Source organism: Oncorhynchus mykiss, chromosome 17, assembly GCF_013265735.2.
Source record: "Oncorhynchus mykiss isolate Arlee chromosome 17, USDA_OmykA_1.1, whole genome shotgun sequence".
NCBI lineage: Eukaryota > Metazoa > Chordata > Actinopteri > Salmoniformes > Salmonidae > Oncorhynchus > Oncorhynchus mykiss.
The window spans coordinates 52,267,748-52,289,268 of NC_048581.1; the positions used below are offsets into that span (position 1 = coordinate 52,267,748).

The following is a 21,521-nucleotide window of genomic DNA, read 5'->3' on the forward strand; positions in this document are numbered from 1 at the left end:
CAAATCTCTCCTCCTGTTCTTCACCAAGTCTACCGCCAACAGCTAGCATGGCCTGAGGCTAACAGGATTAGCTAGCTGTCACACACAGAAGGGTACAAGAGCATAAGTGCTCATTTGAACCAAGAGGGACTAATTAGTATTTTGTATCAACTGGCGGCCACATACGACATCTGCCTGTGAGGTTGATAGGCTGCTGATGGAAGTTGAGGTTTGTCACTGAGTGACAGGGTTTAGTGAGAGGCAGTGAGGGTTAATGGGGTGTTGCCTCACTGGGCTCTGTATTAGTGCACGCAGACATGCACATAGAGATGAAAGATCGTAATTTGTCTCAGCAAAATAATCCTGTATTAGCAGGATTTGAACATTTAGTCCTTAAATGTTGCTTGATCTGTAGGTCTGGTCAAAACGAGGCCACATGAAAAGTAAAATGCTGTTAATATAACCGTGTGTTAGTGCGGAAACATCTCAGCAACAAAAGAGTGATCAAATTAAGATCCTACATCTGTACTGTACACACGTGTGCGCCGGCACCACACACACATTAGTACTTAGATTCTGCTTAAATTTGACCTATGCAGAAATCGCTCCATCATTTCCTAGTTGCAAAAATGTCAGTTTATGTGACAAAACAAGCAAGTATAGTGTAGAGAATCATTGTTCCATCAAAATCGCTGTGAAATATATTTTCTATAACCAAAAATATTGTATTTTCAGCTGTTTGAAGCTGGTGTACAAAACTGAAAGTAAAAAGACAAAAACTAAACTTAAAAATGGAAGCTTAGAAATAGAGCACATAGAACAGATCTACCGCTTCCTAGACTTGCTTTCAATGAGAATGACAGATCTATAACTCACATTTCTATGAGAATTATGTTGCGCCACCCAAAAAGTTACATATTGCACCTTTAAGACGGCTTAAAGTTAGAACACTATAGAGCTGTTTTAGCCAGTCAGAGAGACATGTTTAAGTGAGTCAATTAGTATTTCCATTGTGCTCCATATTAGGACCTGTCTTTCACTATTCTGAGACCCTAGCTGTGACTCCTCAAAAAAGCCAAGGAGGCAAGTAGGCAGCTGTTGGGATAATACTGTACTAGATCATGTCTGCAATTCTGACCCCCCCCCCCCCCCCACCCCACCTCTCTCTCTCTCGCTCTGTCGCTCTCTCTATCAAACAGGAACTGGAATGATGGTGCAGAACCAAGCAAGATCCCCATGGTCCAATCATGCTCCCCTCCTTCTCACCGCCACACTCTCCCTCACTCTTATTGGCTTACTGGACCTGTGATCTCCGCCAGTCCCTGGACATTGTGTCATAGTCATGGTGTAAAGCCTATTGTTCAGATTCACCTATCTATTGTTTTGTTGTGGCGGGGAGGGGAGGGGATTTTGAACAGGTGGACAAGGGGTGTGTGGGGTAATATTTTGAAGCAAGGGGGATGGGGGGAATTAAAATGATGGTTATTTTATTCTTCTTTTTATAAGAACATCAAACTGGGACATTTTTTAAGTGTGTGTGTCCATGGGTTTTAAGGGAGGGGTCAGACTACCTGATTGTCAATTACATTGGTGTCATTAGAACCATGCCTTATGGGGATACGAGAGGCTTTTGTCCTCCTTCACAGCAGCAGGGCAATTCGTCACACTCGCCATGTCTCCTGGCTTCCCCTACTCTGCTATGAACTCTAAGCTCGATAGGGTATGTCAGTCGTGCTTTCTGAAGTCGGTTCAGTTTCGTGTAGTTTAAAAAATGGAAAAAATGGTTTTCGGTTTTAATGTTGTTGTTTTTTACAATAAATGCACTATGCATAATTTGGGTTGAATGCTGTAATAACACAGACATTTTTTTTTTAAAGCCCCATGATGGTAGTGGCGACCCAATACTGCGTACCACTTATTAACCATTCACATTACTTTATTAATAAAATATGTCTGTTGTGTATGTATACATTTGTTTTATTTGATAACTTCGGACTAGATTCAATCAGATCAAGCAGTAACTGGCACTAGCAGACACCCATGCGGGTGGATGTTTTGGAGGTGTCAGAGGTGAAACTGTACTGCAGTCAAATCGGTGAGCAGCTGCTCTGGCATCATCATGAAGCTACACCCGCCCCATTTGCGTTAGAAGTTCCGAATAAGAAAGTGTAGGCTATGTAGAAATAATTACACTGAAATTGTAAAATCATTCAACTTAAATAATAAGGATTTCCATCAGACTAATCAAGGTGTAGATTACATCTCACATTCTAGTGTTCAAATTTGTAATCAAGGCTGCATGTGATTTCTCTTATTGCGACTCATTGCAGCCAATGGTAATGTCCACTTTAGGTATAATGCCGGGAGCTGCTTGGGGATTTGACAGCTCTAACACAGTTCTACCTACTACACGGTCAAAACATCAGTTTTGCGGATGTTGGCTAAAGCAGATCTGATTGGGCCCTTTAAAAAAAAAAAAAAATCCAAGTCATTGTCTCATCTCTGCTCATGCAGTTGCAGCCAGCCAGCCTACTATCTCTGTGCTCCCCAATGAGTCATCCTATATATTATCTGGCTCTATAGAGCTGCTGCCTACATTGTCTGACGAAATCACTATTTTAGTAGTTCTTCCAAGTAAATAAACCATACTTTTATGACTGCTGAATACCAACTATCAAACACTTGTATTGTCGGGTAGATATACCTCGCGAAGAAACAACTGCTCTCTCTATCCCTCTCTTCTCTCCCTCTCAGTATCTGCTCCACAAACTTGACCGGATATATGGTCATTATAGTTAATTACCACATTTTCTGCAGTAAACTATATAGAATATTGGGCTGTTGAAAACTACATCTCCCTACTACATCACAGTTTGCGCTTGATCTGATTTCTTTGTAGAGAAACAGTGCATTGAGCTTACAGTAAAAACATAAAAATACATGGAATTCAAGTAATTGAACCGACATTGGTCAGTTAGTTAATTAAAAAACTAAAAATAACATTTTGGTCAATCGCTTAGCACTATATGTCACCCAACTTAACTTCTGTATGTAGAACATCATGTGTACATACAGAACAGTAGACATCTCTGGTTCACTCAGACACTGACCAACTCTTTGTCTCTTGAATAAGATGAAGGGGAGATTAAACAGTGACCTCATTCATACATCTCATGGTTCTTCAGGAAGTCTACTTCAAATGGAACTCCCTGTGAATGGACGCTTGCTTACTTTCTTATGACACAACTTTTTGTCTCGTCCTAGGATTTTCTGCCTGTGTGTTGGTTTGTTTGTTTTATGTGATGTAGTTATGGCGGTGACAGCGTCTGAATGAATAACTTCACTCGTCCAAATGAATGTTTACCTTTATGTTTATGTTGGGAACTCAACTTGATAAAGATATTTATCAGTTCTTTGTTTACACTTTGTTTTGTGCCTGCATTGTTTAGAAGATTCAGACACAAATGGAAAACAATTTCAATTCAGTGTTTTTGGGTTGGTTATGAAACCCATCTATGTTGAAGTATAAGAGGAGTATTTCGCAATGGCAATTGTTGCGATAAAACGATGAAAGCAGGTACTGAAGACGGATCACAAAGTACAGTGTTATCGTTCACCTCTTACATAACATGTCCTGTTGTTCATTAACTGTTAATCATGCAACACTTCTGCCATAAACACTGCCTGTCTGAGGAGAGTTCACTGCAAGGATATGTCATCTATGGAACATACCGCGTCTGCTAGTTAATCATGAAGCCCCAGAGGGATTGATTTGGGTGGAAAGCAAGAATAATACCCACACACTGTTTAGATGTTCCCAATGTTACAATACTAACATGTCAACCACTGTCCTTGTCAAGCCTATTGCCACTGTATATTAAAACCATGGCAGCATTTGAACAGTGGATATTCTTTTTCCATATTTCATACCACCTTGCACCTGTAAAGTCTGTGGAATGTGTGTTCTGTATAATACCTTGAACTATTGATTTTGGGCATAGTCAAGTAGTTCAATGGTAAACAGCCATTTCAACACAGTGTGTCTGTTCTGAATATAACCACTGGTAGATGAAGCTTAGGCAACAGGAAACAAAATGGCAACTACTGTATGTTGTCTCTTGTTTTTTCATTTTTTTTCATTTCTGTTGCTCTGAAACATTCCTAGGCAGGTTGGCCAGTGGCAGCACAGTTCTGCTGCTACATGTTGTTCTATGCAGTAGAACAGTGCAAGGTATCAAGAAGTTTTGCGGCACTTCAGGGTTTGTGGGTCCTCATAAATTGTAATTGTTAGCTCATGATTTCGATACATCTCCGGAGTGTAGGAATCAAACAATACTTTTTATGGTTTGCAAGCGGTCTGGAGAAGCCAAAATCATAGTGTTTTGTCATTTGTAAAAGTCTGGGAGGTGAAAAAGGTTTGTTGAGTAAGTGGTTGGATGATGGTTTTTCTGGTGTTGTTTGGTTGTTAGCTACATCTCCCTTTGTTGTGCCCACAACTGTATAGAAGTTATTATGATGTTACTGACTCTCTTACACAGACATCGATTGATTGTCGACATCAGAATGAGCAAGATACAAACACACTCTGGCCATGAAACATGTTGATGACAATCTGTTAGTACAGCAGCAACACCAGTACAATCTTAGAAAAAAAGGGTTCCGTAAGGGTTCTTCCCATGTCCCCGTAGGATAACCCTTTTGGGTTCCAAGTAGAACCCTGGAACCAAAAGGGTTCTCCCAGGAATCAAAAATAGTTCTTCAAAGGGTTCTCATATGGGGACATTCGAATAACCCTTTTAGGTTCCAGAGAGCATTTTTTGTCAACGTGTATACCCAGAGTGCCCCAGTAGTGACAGTAGTGTTGCTTTTATAATACATAGACATATTCAGCACCACACTAGTCCCCACCTGACAGTTGTTATGTTTAGACCAATGATGTTGTTTTGATTTTAGTGGGTGAAGCCACTTAACCCTGTGCCTGACGGTGTTCAGGGTAATTTTATATTGGATTGGGAGTGTTGTGTTTTATAAACTGTTTTTGTACGTGGCTCAATGTACCTTAAAAGAAAGAGGGCAGCTTAAAAACACGTGAAATATCCAGATGTCTTGCAGTGATGACTTCCTTGGGGGGAAACTCAAACCCACACTTCGTAGTTGAAGACAGTGGAGGTGTGATTGGTACTACCGGCTGGCTATACGAAACTGCAGGACAAGGGAGTCAACTTGACTCTCTTTCAACCTGCCTGTCAAACTGTAGTCAAACGTTGATGGTGATATGATATCTCATTCTCCTCCATGTGGCAGCAACTGCAGGGTCTAACAGATGGCCGGTAATGCTGTAAGCCACTGGATCACCCAGCTCGGAGATCACTATACACTATATCTCATCTAGCTGTTCAATACTGTTCAAGATAAACTGATAGAGCCGCCAACTGGGAAAGCAGCCTATGTTCTCTCAAGAGCAGGATAGGAGTTATTGTAGTAAAGAAATACATAAACACTGGATCTCACTCATCATCGGTCTGTAGATACTGTGCGGTGCTGTACTGCTAGAGTACAGCTGTTAGCGCACACTTAGCTCACATACTCAGAAAACAATTGCTTACTCTCTGGTGGCTAGTGTTGTTCCTTCTTCACCCAGCACCTGTATAGGCTTGAAAGACTCACAAGTACACGTGATCTGCCCTTGCTTGGTTTCTAACCCAATGGCAAATATTGGAAACACTGCCTTTTTGGTTATGTACTTAATGCTAGCTTATTTGCGTAATGCTAGCTCATTTGCGTATGTGTGTGTGTGAATGTTTTTGTTAACACAACGCTTTTTATATGCAAAGTTCCCATCGGCAAAATACACATTAAAAGTAATTATCATCTTACAGCATCTCTGTAATACTAAGGTGACATCTTTTCAAACCCCTGTTCTCTGAATATTATGTGTCATTTTCAAGAAGTCTGATTGATCGGTTCAAATCACACTTCCTGGTGAAAGCTACAATGGCTATTGAGGTAGAGCTTGCCCTTAACCACAGATCTAGGAATCATAACCTGAACAATAAAGGGATGAAAACAAATATGTCCCTGTATCAGTGGTTAAGGGCAACCAGTTTGCTAGGATGTGTTTGTCTGTCAGCTGGCTGGGCTGAAATGTTGAAATGTTCTGATACCATTGGGTCCTTCTAAATCTGTGATTAAACGGGAAAGTGAAGGGGAGGTATGGCACTTGTAAATATTACTCAATAAACACCTTGGGATTGTATTTAAATCATGCTTGTTCCACTGTGTTTTTTATTTCCTTACCACTGTTGAATTTGCATGGCAGATGTAGCATGGTCATATTAGATTGCTTTATTATGTCAGTTGTGACCTAGCGGCGTGAATATCCCCTTTTCAAGTAAGTCATAACACTTGCCATTTTACCTAGTGTGTGTAATTGAATCTATTAGGTAATCAGTTCGTCTCCCACTTCCCGGGTTACTCAGGAATCTTATCACTTGCACTTTGGTACCAATTATTATTAGGGAAAATGAGAAGTATAAATCAGCAAGAACACAGCACAGCTACTGTAGGAACTCTCCCTCTGTCACTGGTGGAGAAAGGTAATATGGTATTCATGTATTGTATGTAATATGTAACTTTATATTCATTTATGTAACATTGCTTGTGATATCAGAGGTAATATCCCTACTATATTGCACCTTACTTATCACGGATGACATAGTGATGAACGTGTGTTCATTAATTAACTTGTGAATTGCATGTAAAGAGATCGAGGAGGTTTGCTAACAGTGAATGAGTGTGTGTACATATGTAGGATATTCATTTGAGCCAGTTTGCTACAGTTGGAAAATAATCCTGCAGCAACAGGAAATGTGAATTATTATGTGAATTATAATTAAAGGATATTTTTCGTAAGGATACATACATTTTTCACTACGGCAAATAATTCTGAAATTTCAAGGTAGAAATGATAAACTTTAGAAGCTTTTTTACACCTGAAATACACTAGAAGGTTAAATTTCCTGCTGTGCAGGAAAATTCTCAGCAGTAAAAGAGTGATCAACTTAAGATCCTACATCTGGATGCATGCAACAGACTTGGTTCAAATACATTATTGAACACAGTGCGGGGTGGGTGCACTTTTGGGAACATTTTATCGATTCCATTGTACCAGTCAAGTTATGTAAAGTGCACCTCAAGTATTTTAAATTGTTTATACATTTGACCTTAGTCTGGACATACATACATCTGGCTTTGTTTGCTATCTCGCTATTACAGAAACATAGGTTCATTGCTAAATATAATGGATTGTGTATTACGAACAGTATCCAATACTTAATATTTACAAACTTGTTTCATCTGAATTAACAACATAACAACTGAGCTGCTCTATACTTTTAAAAAGTAGTTAAATAATGAAATGTTAAAATTGTATAATAATAACATGTTGTTATACAGTGCCTTGCGAAAGTATTCGGCCCCCTTGAACTTTGCGACCTTTTGCCACATTTCAGGCTTCAAACATAAAGATATAAAACTGTATTTTTTTGTGAAGAATCAACAACAAGTGGGACACAATCATGAAGTGGAACGACATTTATTGTATATTTCAAACATTTTTAACAAATCAAAAACTGAAAAATTTATCTCTGAATGATCCAATGTTGACCTAAATGACTAACGATGATAAATACAATCCACCTGTGTGTAATCAAGTCTCCGTATAAATGCACCTGCACTGTGATAGTCTCAGAGGTTCGTTTAAAGCGCAGAGAGCATCATGAAGAAAAAGGAACACACCAGGCAGGTCCGAGATACTGTTGTGAAGAAGTTTAAAGCCGGATTTGGATACAAAAAGATTTCCCAAGCGTTAAACATCCCAAGGAGCACTGTGCAAGCGATAATATTGAAATGGAAGGAGTATCAGACCACTGCAAATCTACCAAGACCTGGCCGTCCCTCTAAACTTTCAGCTCATACAAGGAGAAGACTGATCAGAGATGCAGCCAAGAGGCCCATGATCACTCTGGATGAACTGCAGAGATCTACAGCTGAGGTGGGAGACTCTGTCCATAGGACAACAATCAGTCGTATATTGCACAAATCTGGCCTTTATGGAAGTGACAAGAAGAAAGCCATTTCTTAAAGATATCCATAAAAAGTGTTGTTTAAAGTTTGCCACAAGCCACCTGGGAGACACACCAAACATGTGGAAGAAGGTGCTCTGGTCAGATGAAACCAAAATTGAACTTTTTGGCAACAATGCAAAACGTTATGTTTGGCGTAAAAGCAACACAGCTCATCACCCTGAACACACCATCCCCACTGTCAAACATGGTGGTGGCAGCATCATGGTTTGGGCCTGCTTTTCTTCAGCAGGGACAGGGAAGATGGTTAAAATTGATGGGAAGATGGATGGAGCCAAATACAGGACCATTCTGGAAGCAAACCTGATGGAGTCTGCAAAAGACCTGAGACTGGGACGGAGATTTGTCTTCCAACAAGACAATGATCCAAAACATAAAGCAAAATCTACAATGGAATGGTTCAAAAATAAACATATCCAGGTGTTAGAATGGCCAAGTCAAAGTCCAGACCTGAATCCAATCGAGAATCTGTGGAAAGAACTGAAAACTGCTGTTCACAAATGCTCTCCATCCAACCTCACTGAGCTCGAGCTGTTTTGCAAGGAGGAATGGGAAAAAAATGTCAGTCTCTCGATGTGCAAAACTGATAGAGACATACCCCAAGCGACTTACAGCTGTAATCGCAGCAAAAGGTGGCGCTACAAAGTATTAACTTAAGGGGGCTGAATCATTTTGCACGCCCAATTTTTCAGTTTTTGATTTGTTAAAAAAGTTTGAAATATCCAATAAATGTCGTTCCACTTCATGATTGTGTCCCACTTGTTGTTGATTCTTCACAAAAAATACAGTTTTATATCTTTATGTTTGAAGCCTGAAATGTGGCAAAAGGTCGCAAAGTTCAATGGGGCCGAATACTTTCGCAAGGCACTGTATATCTATATTTAAGTAACTCTGTATTAGTTCATTTGTTAAAAAAATAAAATAATAATAATAATAATACAAAATGTGTGTCTATTCATGCATTTATGTCATATTTTGTATTTATTTATACAGGTACATTGTTTCTAAGGATAACCGACTTGATTTCACAACACAATGGCCAGACTCACTGTGCTTGCAGGTACCACAGAATCACTGTGCTTGCAGGCTTCTTCAGTCATTATAATCCCTATCATCATCCTCATCATATTCTTATCATTATTCTTCAATATGATCCTCTGTGCCTGGGTCATTCAGTGTATGAAAACATTGTCATCTCTCCTCAGGTCTGGGCCTTCTGCTGATGGTGCAGATTGGTAAGCATTTCCCTCATCAACCTTTTTACATTTCTCAGTTGAAATGTTTAGACCATAGAATACATCATTTATCGCTAAATAATTATGTGGTTCATACTCAAGATGCTTGGCAATCCCATCAAAAACCACAGATCCCCCATAAGCATTTGGAATAATAAAGAGAGCATCCCAATGACCACAATGTCCAGCCCGCTATTTTAAGGTACCCCAAAAGGTCAATGTGAACTTCTGTCTCTGAATAGTTTTCCTTCTCTACCTTCAGCCGCCTCCACCAAACTGGTCTGCCACATGACCAACTGGGCCCAGTACCGCCCCAGCAGTGGGAAATTCACCCCTGAGAACATCGACCCCTTCCTCTGCACCCATGTGATCTACAGCCTGGCCACCATCAACAGCTTCAACCAGGTCGCCCCCATCGAGTGGAACGACGAAACCTTATACATCAGCCTCAACAACCTGAAGAACGTGTGAGTGACTCTGGGTGTACTTCAGTGAGAGTTGGGCCTTAGTTGATAACTCCATGATGAACACTGGGTTTGACTCCTCATCTTATCTCGCTGATCCGCAGGAACCCAATGCTGAAGACTCTGCTTTCTGTCGGAGGCACAGTCAACGGACTCAGCCCGTAAGTCTAGTGATGATTCTTATTGGTTGATAACGATATTATATTGCGCAATTCCACATAAGGCAGATTTTGTCTTTTTGCACCCAGCACCTGGGAAATCAATTCTAATTATCATAGTGTTTCCCGGTTTTTGTCCTAATCTGGAGGACTGCTGTGTCTGTTGGGTTCCAGTCCTTTCATATAGGCTCACAACCAGAATAATGGTTCAATTATGTCTCCTTCCCCCTCCAGATTCATCGGCATGGTGTCCAAACCTGAGAGCCGCCAGGCCTTCATCAAGTCAGCCATCAACTACCTGCGTTCCCACAACTTTGATGGTCTCAACCTGGCCTGGGAGTACCCCACTCAGAACGGCAGCCCCAACGGAGACAGGAAGAGGTTCACCGAGCTCGTCAGGGTAAGCTTGCACAGAACCTTTTTTTTTTTACTGACAGTTATAACATGAGTGAGGATTTGCAACAATATCTTTCAATGTGTTACTGTCATTTTCTGGGACTATGTATGGTTGTATAGCGATCTACCACCTGCTGAAGGGGTTAGCTCGGCCTGAAGGGCCAAATAGTTTATATTACTTTCTGTCAGAACGTTATGTTTCTGTATGGCTTTACAGGAGCTGCAGAAGGCCTTTATGGACGATGCCAAAGACACCAAGTTAACACAGCTGCTACTGTCTGCCAGTGTGGCTGCTTTACGGCCCACCATCAACTCCAGCTACGAGGTGGCCCAGATCGCCAGGTAGGCAGCATGTGACTGAGAGACATTCGTCAAACACATTTTGAAATGATTTTATACCCGAGTTGGGGTAAATTACATTTGATCTAAAAAAGACAAATTAGTCAATGAAGGAAAACCTTATAATAGAGAATAACACCATACATCCAATTCATGAATCTTACAAACTCAACAGGCACACTATACTCCATATACTTGTCTCTTTATGTCTCTGCAGCTCTCTGGACTTCATCAACGTGATGACCTATGACTTTCACGGACACTGGGAGAGAGCAACCGGACACAACAGCCCCCTGTACCGCAGCAGACACGACTCAGTGACACACTACGACTTCAACGTCGTAAGACTAACACACACTTGATTTTATTAGGATTGATTCTATTCCATGCTGAGTATTAAACCAGGAAGTACTTGTAAACCATTGTGTTATTGACCATGATTATATAAAGGAAACTTGTAAATAAACTATTTACATATAGGAAATATTGGTGTTGATGTCCTTCAACTTCGCTGCCTTGTCCTAACCACCTGTCCATGTGATTTAGGACTCTGCCATCACCTACTGGCTGGACAACGGTGCCCCTGCTGAGAAGCTGTTGATGAGTTTCCCCACCTATGGCCGCACCTACCGTCTCACCACCACCAACACTGGCCTGGGAGCCCCCGCCAAAGGCCCTGCTGACGCCGGCCCATTCACCCGCGAAGCAGGATACTGGTCCTACTACGAGGTACATTTGATCTATGAGGCCTTTTACTCAAACTCAAAGCATACAGGCCATGGATCTCAAAACACTATGTTATATTGTGTTGTTTGTTTGTTTATCTGTTTGTTTGTCATTAGCTAACAGGATGCTTCTCTCTCCTCCCAGGTCTGCGCCTTCACCTCCAGCGCCACTGTTGAGTGGATTGATGAGCAGAAGGTCCCTTATGCTGTCCAGGGCAGCTCCTGGGTGGGCTATGACAACAAGGAGAGCTACGCTGCCAAGGTGCATGCCAGGAACATCTCAGTCAATCGATCCATCAACCAATCAAGTTCTCTATATACCCATGTCCATGTTTACACATCTGTCTTTGTCCCCTTTTGTTTCCATCAGGTCCATTGGCTGAGGAACAAGAACCTGGGAGGAGCCTCCGTGTGGACGCTGGACATGGATGACTTCACTGGTGCTTTCTGTGCTGATGGTTCCTTCCCTCTTGTCAATCACCTCCGCAACTCTCTGGGTAAATTCAGTTCCATTGAAGTTAAATTCTAGTTTTGTTTTTTATAAACCCATAAGTCAAGTACAGTAAAGGTAGGTTTTTATATCATCTCATCTCCCACTCTCTTCCCTCCCTCCACCCCTCCTTCCCTTTCTCCCTCCCAGGCTTCGCCCCCAAGCCCACAACCACTCGGGCCCCCACCACCACCCCTGACCCCATCCTCAGCTTCTGCTCCGGACGCCCAGATGGCTTGTACGTCAACGTCATCGACAACACCACCTATTTCCAGTGTTTCCGTGGAAACACCTACCTGCACCGATGCCAGCCCGGCCTCGTCTATATTGATTCCTGCAAGTGCTGTGACTGGCCCTGAATGACTGCTAGCTATGTAGGACCAATTAGTTAGAATGCTATAACAACCTTCAATGACAACTAGCTGTAACGGCAATAACTTATCCTAGGATCTGATCCTGAACTGCAACTGGCAAAATGTTACAAAATATACTAATTTTCATTTTGTCATTTTCTATTTGTCGGGTTACTGTCTTTCTCAAATAAAAAAAATACCATGTAAGACTGAATACAATATTGTGAATGTTTCATTTTTGCTTGTCAGTTTTTCATACTGTACCAGTCAAACGTTTGGACACACCTACTTATTCAAGGGTTTTTCTTTATTTTACTATTTTCTACATTGTAGAATAATAGTGAAGACATCAAAACTATAAAAGAACACATATGGAATCATGTAGCAACCAAAAAAGTGTTATACAAATCTAAATATATTTGAGATTCTTCAAAGTAGACATCTTTTGCATTGATGACAGCTTTGCATACTCTTGACATTCTCTTAACCAGCTTCATTAGGTAGTCACCGGGAATGCATTTCAATTAACAGGTGTGCCTTGTTAAAAGTTAAATTGTGGAATATATTTCCTTCTTAATGCATTTGAGCCAATCAGTTGGGTTGTGACAAGGTAGGGGGGTATACAGAGGATAGCCCTATTTGGCCAAAGACCAAGTCCATATTATAGCAAGAACAGCTCAAATAAGCAAAGAGAAACAACAGTCCATCATTACTTTAAGACATGAAGGTCAGTCAATCTGGAAACTTTCAAGAACTTTGAACGTTTATTCAAGTGCAGTCGCAGAAACCATGAAGTGTTATGATGAAACTGGCTCTCATGAGGACCGCCACAAGAAAAGGGAGACGCAGAGTTACTTGGCTGCAGAGGATAAGTTCATTAGAGTTACCAGCCTCAGAAATTGCAACCCAAATAAATGCTTCACAGAGTTCAAGTAACAGACAAATCTCTACATCAACTATTCAGAAGGGAACGTGTGAATCAGGCCTTCATGGTCGAATTGCTGCAAAGAAACCACTACTAAAGGACACCAATAAGAAGAGACTTAGTTGGGCAAAGAAACACGAGCAATGGACATTAGACCGTTGGAAATCTGTCCTTTGGTCTGATGAGTCCAAATTTGAGATTTTTGGTTCCAACGCAGAGTGAGTTAACGGATTATCTCTACATGTGTATTTCCCACCGTGAAGCATGGAGGAGGAGGTATGATGGTGTGGGGGTGCTTTGCTGGTGTCGCTGTCTTTGATTTATTATTAACTCAAGGCACACTGAACCATTATGGCTACCACAACATTCTGCAGAGATTTGCCATCCCATCTGGTTTGCGCTTAGTGGGACTATCATTTGTTTTTCAACAGGACAGTGACCCAACACACCTCCAGGCAAAGTGTGGCTACTTTGAAGAATCTCAAATCTAAAATATATTTTGATTTGTAACAATTGTTTTGGTTACTACATGATTCCATATGTGTTATGTCATCGTTTTGATGTCTTCACTATTATTCTACAATGTAGAAAATAGTACAAATTAAGAAAAACCCTTGAATAAGTAGGTGTGTCCAAACTACAACTGGTACTGTATATAAGCTCACATATGTCAAATGTTTGTATTTTTACATGAAGTTGAAGAGTGCTGTAATGTTTCAACCTGTTACCCGTGATTCATGGTGGAAACAAATCTTGCATGTCATGGCACTAAAGCACATACACTGTAATGTCAGCTTGTCACTTTTATTAGCTATGATTAAACTGCATATATTAAGCATTTGGTCAACGGCCCCTCTCCACCCTGCAAATACAACCACAGACATACAGTATAAGAATGTGTTAGAATCACTACAACTGTAGTTTAGCACTTTCCACTTGGTCTCAGAGAACTTCACATTGTTAGGGGGTCAAGTAATCTCACACAAGATGATGCAAACGTCCATAATGTTATTTTACTACCAGTTTACCAAGTCATTTCTAAGTTAATACCATAGACAAAAAAATAAAGCAACATTTTATATTTTAATTCCAACAAACCTGGATGTTTACCAGAAAACATGGCAAATAAAAACTGTGCTCCCATGGTAGCAGAGCAGTCAGAGTGTATGCTGTGGTTTACACTGCCAACACTTATCCTCAGATAATGGCCATCAGGAGAGTAATAAACGTCATGCCTTTGTCCAAAGTGCTGCATTATTATTACTTCCCGGATGTCTGCACATTCACTTAGTGTACAAAACATTAAGAACATCTTCCTAATATTGAGTTGGAGCCCCTTTTCCCCTCAGAACAGCGCTAATTCGTCGGACAGAAAGCGTTCCACGGGGATTGGGAAAAATCCAGCAGTGTTCCAGTTCTTGACACACTCAAATCAGTGTGCCTGGCACCTACTACCATGCCCTGTTCAAAGGCACTTAAATATTTTGTCTTGCCCATTCACCCTCTGAATGGCAGATATACACAATCCATGTCTCAATTGTATCAAGGCTTAAAAATACTTATTTAACCTGTCTCCTCCCTTTCCTCTACACTGATTGAATTGAATTTAACAAGTGACAACAGTAAGGGATCATAGCTTTCAATCGGATTCACCCGGTCCGTCTATGTCATGGAAGGAGCAGGTGTTCCTAATGTTTTGTACATCAGCGTAGATAGCACACTTTCTGTTTACATGATTCAAATGGATTCCGAATGAGGTCATAGTGGCTAATTCATTTATGTTACAGTTTAGAAGGATGAGGCATTTAGGGTGAAAAAATATATAATTCAATAGAATCCGTATTATTATTACATGTTACCATATGTACAAATGGCACTTAATTTCAATCAAATCATTCCCAAAGAAACTAAAAAGCATTAATTAGCCGGTAATGATAATGCAATAAAGAAGTTTCAATGACATCTCAGTGTAAATCCCAGTAATGAGGGTACCAAAAAATATAGCTGTTTATGTGAAAACTTCTGCATGGTGATATTGATTTCTCTCATTATAACCAACAACGTCTAGTGGGATAAATGTGCTGTTTTTTGCAGCCACAATGCAGCCCTGTACACAGCAAAATGCATCCCACAGGGACTGAAGATGAGTGTTCATTCAATGTTTTAATGAAGGGCGCACAATTTAAGGATATTACAAATAGACACCAAAGTAACTGTTTTGTCATTTAGATATTGCAAAAATATTTATTTTTTCTATTTTTACATGATTAATATGAACTGTCATTCATGTCACTGAACAATACAAGTCAATGTAATAAAAAAGAACAAACAAATGCAACACTGCAAGCTGTGTCATATTTACATAAGGCTTTCATATTTATTGACAGACAGTTACTAAACGTTGTTGCACCTCTGTTTTCTATTACTCTAATCAGTAGTCTCAGCAGTAGTAAGGGATTTGTAAATGTTGTCATTTACAGTTGAATTCAGAAGTTTACATACACCTTAGCCAACTACATTTAAACTCAGTTTTTCACTTCCTTTCACTTCCAATTCGTGACATTTAATCCTAGTAAAAATTACCTTTCTTAGGTCAGTTAGGATCACCACTTTATTTTAAGAATGTGAAATGTCAGAATAATAGTAGAGAGGATGATTTATTTCAGCTTTAATTTCCTTAATCACATTCCCAGTGGGTCAGAAGTGTACATACACTCAATTAGTATTTAGTAGCATTGCCTTTAAATTGTTTAACTTGGGTCAAACGTTTCGGGTAGCGTTCCACAAGCTTCCCACAATACGTTGGGTGAATGTTGGCCCATTCCTCCTGACAGAGAAGGTGTAACAGAGTCAGGTTTGTAGGCCTCCTTGCTCGCACACACTTTTCAATTCTACCAACACATTTTTGGGCTGTTGTGATTGCCACTCCAATACCTTGACTTTGTTGTCCTTAAGCCACTTTGCCACACCTATGGAACTATGCTTGGGGTCATTGTCCATTTGCAAGACCCATTTGAGACCAAGCTTTAACTTCCTGACTGATGTCTTGAGATATTGCTTCAATATATCCACATAATTTTCCTACCTCATGATGCCATCTATTTTGTGAAATGCACCAGTCCCTCCTTCAGCAAAGCACCCACACAACATGATGCTGCCACCCCCGTGCTCCACGGTTGGGATGGTGTTCTTCGGCTTGCAAGACTCCCCCTTTTTCCTCCAAACATAACGATGGTCATTATGGCCGAACAGTTGTATTTTTGTTTCATCAGACCAGAGGGTAATTCTCAAAAAGTACAATCTTTGTCCCCATGTGCAGTTGCAAACCGTAGTCTGGCTTTTTTACGGCGATTTTGGAGCAGTGGCTTCTTCCTTGCTGAGCGGCCATTCAAGTTATGTCGATATAGGAGTTGTTTACTGTGGATATAGATACCTTTGTACCCGTTTCCTACAGCATCTTTACAAGGTCATTTGCTGATGTTCTGGGATTGATTTACACTTTTCGCACCAAAGTACGTTCATCTCTAGGAGACAGAATGTGTCTCCTTCCTGAGTGGTATGACAGCTGCGTGGTCCCATGGTGTTTATACATGCGCACTACTTTTTGTACAGATGAACGTGGTACCTTCAGGCATTTGGAAATTGCTCCCAAGGATGAACCAGAATTGTGGATGTCTACATTTTCTTTCTGATGTCTTAGCAGATTTCTTTTCATTTCCCCATGATGTCAAGCACAGATGCACTGAGTTGGAAGGTAGGCCTTGAAATATATCCACAGGTACACCTTCAATTGAATCAAATGATTTCAAGTAGCCTATCAGAAGCCATGACGTCATTTTCTGGAATTTTCCAAGCTGTTTAAAGGTACAGTCAACTTAGTGTATGTAAACTTCTGACCCCCTGTAATTGTGATACAGTGAATTATTGCAACGGTTCTCTAGAGGTGAAGGAGAGGCGGACCAAAATGCAGCGTTGTTTCTGGCGCCTCTGGGCTGAGGGGCTCTGGCGCCTCTGGGCTGAGGGGCTCTGGCGCCTCTGGGCTGAGGGGCTCTGGCGCCTCTGGGCTGACTGGCGGCACTGGCGGCCCCTGGCTGACTGGAGGCACTGGAGGCTCCTGGCAGACTGGCGGCACTGGCGGCGCTGGGCAGACGGGCGGCTCAGGCGGCGCTGGGCAGACGGGCGGCTCAGGCGGCGCTGGGCAGACGGGCGGCTCAGGCGGCGCTGGGCAGACGGGCGGCTCAGGCGGCGCTGGGCAGACGGGTGGCTCAGGCGGCGCTGGGCAGACGGGTGGCTCACATGGAGCTGGGCAGACGGGAAGCTCTGGCAACGCTGGAGAGACGGGAAGCTCAGATGGCGCTGGGCAGACGAGAAGCTCCGGCAATGCTGGAGAGGAAGGCTCTGGCAGCGCTGGACTGAGTAGCTCTCGTAGCGCCGAACAGGCGGGAGACTCCGGCTGCGCTGGAGAGGAGGAAGGCTCTGGCAGCGCTGGAGAGGAGGGAGACTCCGGCCGCTTTGGACAGGCGGGAGCCCCTGTAAGGATGAGCCGGAGAGACAGCCTGGTGCGGGGGGCTGCCACCGGAGGGCTGGTGCGTGAAGGTGGTGACGGATAGACCGGACCGTGCAGGCGCACTGGAGCTCTTGAGCACCGAGCCTGCCCAACCTTACCCGGTTGAATGGTCCCGGTCGCCCTGCCAGTGCGGCGAGGTGGAATAGCCCGCATTGGGCTATGCAGGCGAACCGGGGACACCATGCGCAAGGCTGGTGCCATGTAAGCCGGCCCAAGGAGACGCACTGGAGACCAGATGCGTAGAGCCGGCTTCATGGCACTTGGCTCGATGCCCACTCTAGCCCGGCCGATACGCGGAGCCTGAATGTACCGCACCGGGCTATGCACCCGCACTGGGGACACCGTGCGCTTCACAGCATAACACGGTGCCTGCCCGGTCTCTCCAGCCCCCCGGTAAGCACAGGAAGTTGGCGCAGGTCTCCTACCTGGCTTCGCCACACTTCCTGTGTGCCCCCCCCCCAATAATTTTTTGGGGCTGACTCTCGGGCTTCCATCCACGCCGCCGTGCTGCCTCCTCATACCAGCGCCTCTGCGCTTTCGCCGCCTCCAGTTCTTCTTTGGGGCGGCGATATTCTCCTGGCTGAGCCCAGGGTCCTCTTCCGTCTAATTCGTCCGCCCATGTCCAGTACTCCTCGCGCTGCTCCTGCTGCCTTTCACCACACCGCTTGGTCCTGTTGTGGTGGGTGATTCTGTAACGGTTCTCTAGTGGTGAAGGAGAGGCGGACCAAAATGCAGCGTGGTTTCTTTGATTCATGTTTAATGACAAAACGAAAAACACGAACACTACAAAACAATAAATGTGGAAAACCAAAAACAGCCCTATCTGGTGCAAAACACGGAGACAGGAACAATCACCCACAAACACACAGTGAAACCCAGGCTACCTAAGTATGATTCTCAATCAGAGGCAGGTGTCATTAGTTGTCTCTGATTGAGAATCATACTTAGGTAACCATACTAGGCCGAAACATAGAAATAACCCAAAACATAGAAAAACAAACATAGACTGCCCACCCAACTCACACCCTGACCATACTAAATAAATACAAAACAAAAGGAAATACAGGTCAGAACGTGACAATTATAAATGAAATAATCTGTATGTAAACAATTGTTAGAAATATTACTTGTGTCATGCACAAAGTAGATGTCCTAACAAACTTGCCAAAACTATGGTTTGTTAACAAGAAATGTGTGGAGTGGTTGAAAAACAAGTTTTAATGACTCCAACCTAAGTGTATGTAAACTTCTGACTTCAACTGTATATGACAAAGAAATAATCCCATTTAGGTGGTGATCTAATGAAAGATGAAATAAATATTGCTGACAACTTTATATATCTTACGTTGATTTTATTACGCACTTGAGTGCACATGCGTGGCAGAGCGCCAAAAAACTACAATTCTGCTGACATTAAATATCCAAGTCAACTTTGCTCCAAGGCATCTGCCAAAAACAGTTGGCAGTGACTTGACCAAATGTACCTAACAAACCACTGCCAGAAATTCATATCGTTATCATAAGAGATCAAAGTTGAAAAAGTACACATTTTAAATATATACAGTATTTCAGTACAGCTATGAACCTGCTGGATCAAAGACAATCAGACATGCCAATATACATTTGAGAAGTGTCAACTATTTAACTTTTGGGATGTTTTTGACACCTCGGGACACAGATAGCGTAATCTGAACAAATAATGGTCATTATTATCAAACTTGCCAACATAATGACTAATTAATGTGTTATCACAATTCCAACAAATGGATAGTTGTGCCAATTATGATTAACATTTTTCTAAATGCCTGCAATACACACCGAGTGTACAAAACATTACGATCACCTGCTCTTTCCATGATATAGACTGACCAGAAGAATCCAGGTAAAAGATATGCTTCCTTAGTAATATTACCTGTTAAACCTTACTTTAATCAGCGTAGATGAAGGGAAGGAGACAGGTTAAAGAAGGATGTTTAAGCCTTGAGACAATTGAGACATGGATTGTGTATGTGTGCCATTCAGAGGGTGAATGGCAAGACAAAAGAACAGGGAAGGGTAGTAATTGCCAGGTGCACCGATTTGAGTGTGTCAAGAACTGCAATGCTGCTGGGGTTTTCGCACTCAACAGTTTCCCATGTGTATCAAGAATGGTCCAACACCCAAAAGACATCCAGACAATTTGACAACTGTGGGAAGCATTGCAGTCAACATGGGCCAGCATTCCTGTGGAGCACGTCCGAAACATGTTGTAGAGTCCATGTACCGACAAATTGAGACTGTTCTGAGGGCAATAGGGGGTGCAACTCAATATTAGGAAGGTGTTCCTAATGTTTTGTACACTCACTGTATAATCCCAGCTACAGTTTTTATAATACTGTACATAACATTGTTTTGCAAATACAGAATGAACATTCTCACGGTGTATATGGTTCATATGAATTACGTTGACCTCAAAATCTCTACTAAAATGGGAAATGAACAGAAAAGCAACATTACCAATCTAACATGCACTGTTGTTCATCTGTTTTTGCTCAGGTTATGACATTTCAAATAGACACCAAAGTAACTGTTTTGTTATGTAGATATTGCCAAAAATATATATTTACATGATTAATATGAACTGTCATTCCTGTCACTGAACAATACATGTCAATGCAATAAAAAATAACAAACAAATGCAACACTGCAATCTGTGCCATATTCCACAATGACAGTTTACATAAGGCTTTCATATTTATTGACAGACAGATACTAAAGGTTGTTGCACCTCTGTTTTCTATTACTCTAATCAGTAGTCTCAGCAGTAGTAAGAGATTTGTAAATGTTGTAATTTATGTGACAAAGAAATAATCCCACTAAGGTGGTGATCTAATGAAAGAATATTGCTGACAACTTTCTATTTCTTACGTTGATTTTATTACGTTTGTGAGTGCACATGCGTGGCAGAGCGCCAAAAAAACGACAATTCTGCTGACATTAAATATCCAAGTCAACTTTGCTCCAAGGCATATGCCAAAAACAGTTGGCAGTGACTTGACCAAATGTACCTAACAAACCACTGCCAGAAATTCATATCGTTATCATAAGAGATCAAAGTTGAAAAAGTATGCTTTTTAAATACACTGCTCAAAAAAATAAAGGGAACACTTAAACAACACAATGTAACTCCAAGTCAATCACACTTCTGTGAAATCAAACTGTATACTTAGGAAGCAACACTGATTGACAATAAATTTCACATGCTGTTGTGCAAATGAAATAGACAACAGGTGGAAATTATAGGCAATTAGCAAGACACCCGCAATAAAGGAGTGGTTCTGCAGGTGGGGACCACAGACCACTTCTCAGTTCCTATGCTTCCTGGCTGATGTTTTGGTCACTTTTGAATGCTGGCGGTGCTTTCACTCTATTGGTAGCATGAGGCGGAGTCTATAACCCACACAAGTGGCTCAGGTAGTGCACCTCATCCAGGATGGCACATCAATGCGAGCTGTGGCAAGAAGGTTTGCTGTGTCTGCCAGCGTAGTGTCCAGAGCATGGAGGCGCTACCAGGAGACAGGCCAGTACATCAGGAGACGTGGAGGAGGCCGTAGGAGGGCAACAACCCAGCAGCAGGACCGCTACCTCCGCCTTTGTGCAAGGAGGAGCAGGAGGAGCACTGCCAGAGCCCTGCAAAATGACCTCCAGCAGGCCACAAATGTGCATGTCTGCTCAAACGGTCAGAAACAGACTCCATGAGGGTGGTA

The 21,521-nt window shown here is 42.0% G+C and overlaps 2 protein-coding genes across 3 annotated transcripts in view; both read left to right on the forward strand.

The window, feature by feature from the left end:
• The window catches only part of LOC110494060 (contactin 2), an 83,393-nt gene extending 77,149 nt beyond the window's left edge, over positions 1-6,244 (forward strand). For both annotated transcript variants that reach the window (XM_036950110.1, XM_036950112.1), the window contains exon 22: positions 1,179-6,244. In XM_036950110.1, the coding sequence (XP_036806005.1) occupies positions 1,179-1,288 (110 nt within the window). In that variant the 3' untranslated portion in view covers positions 1,289-6,244. The remainder of the gene's footprint in view (positions 1-1,178) is intronic.
• A 262-nt stretch (positions 6,245-6,506) lies between these two features.
• Positions 6,507-12,497, forward strand: LOC110494061 (acidic mammalian chitinase-like). The gene is made up of 12 exons (XM_021568754.2): positions 6,507-6,575; positions 9,117-9,183; positions 9,329-9,358; positions 9,621-9,825; positions 9,927-9,983; positions 10,215-10,380; positions 10,594-10,718; positions 10,933-11,056; positions 11,262-11,444; positions 11,586-11,702; positions 11,811-11,937; positions 12,081-12,497. Exons 2-12 carry the CDS (start codon positions 9,159-9,161, stop codon positions 12,287-12,289), a joined length of 1,368 nt encoding a protein of 455 aa, XP_021424429.1. The 5' UTR covers positions 6,507-6,575; positions 9,117-9,158; the 3' UTR covers positions 12,290-12,497.
• Positions 12,498-21,521: the final 9,024 nt, after the last annotated feature.

Excerpts from the sequence above, each read along its gene's own strand:
- LOC110494061 (XM_021568754.2), top strand. The coding sequence starts at position 9,159 with ATGGCCAGACTCACTGTGCTTGCAG. Across the intron at positions 9,826-9,926 it reads CTCAACAACCTGAAGAACGT|GAACCCAATGCTGAAGACTC; the intron begins GTGAGTGACTCT and ends GCTGATCCGCAG. Across the intron at positions 10,719-10,932 it reads GAGGTGGCCCAGATCGCCAG|CTCTCTGGACTTCATCAACG; the intron begins GTAGGCAGCATG and ends ATGTCTCTGCAG.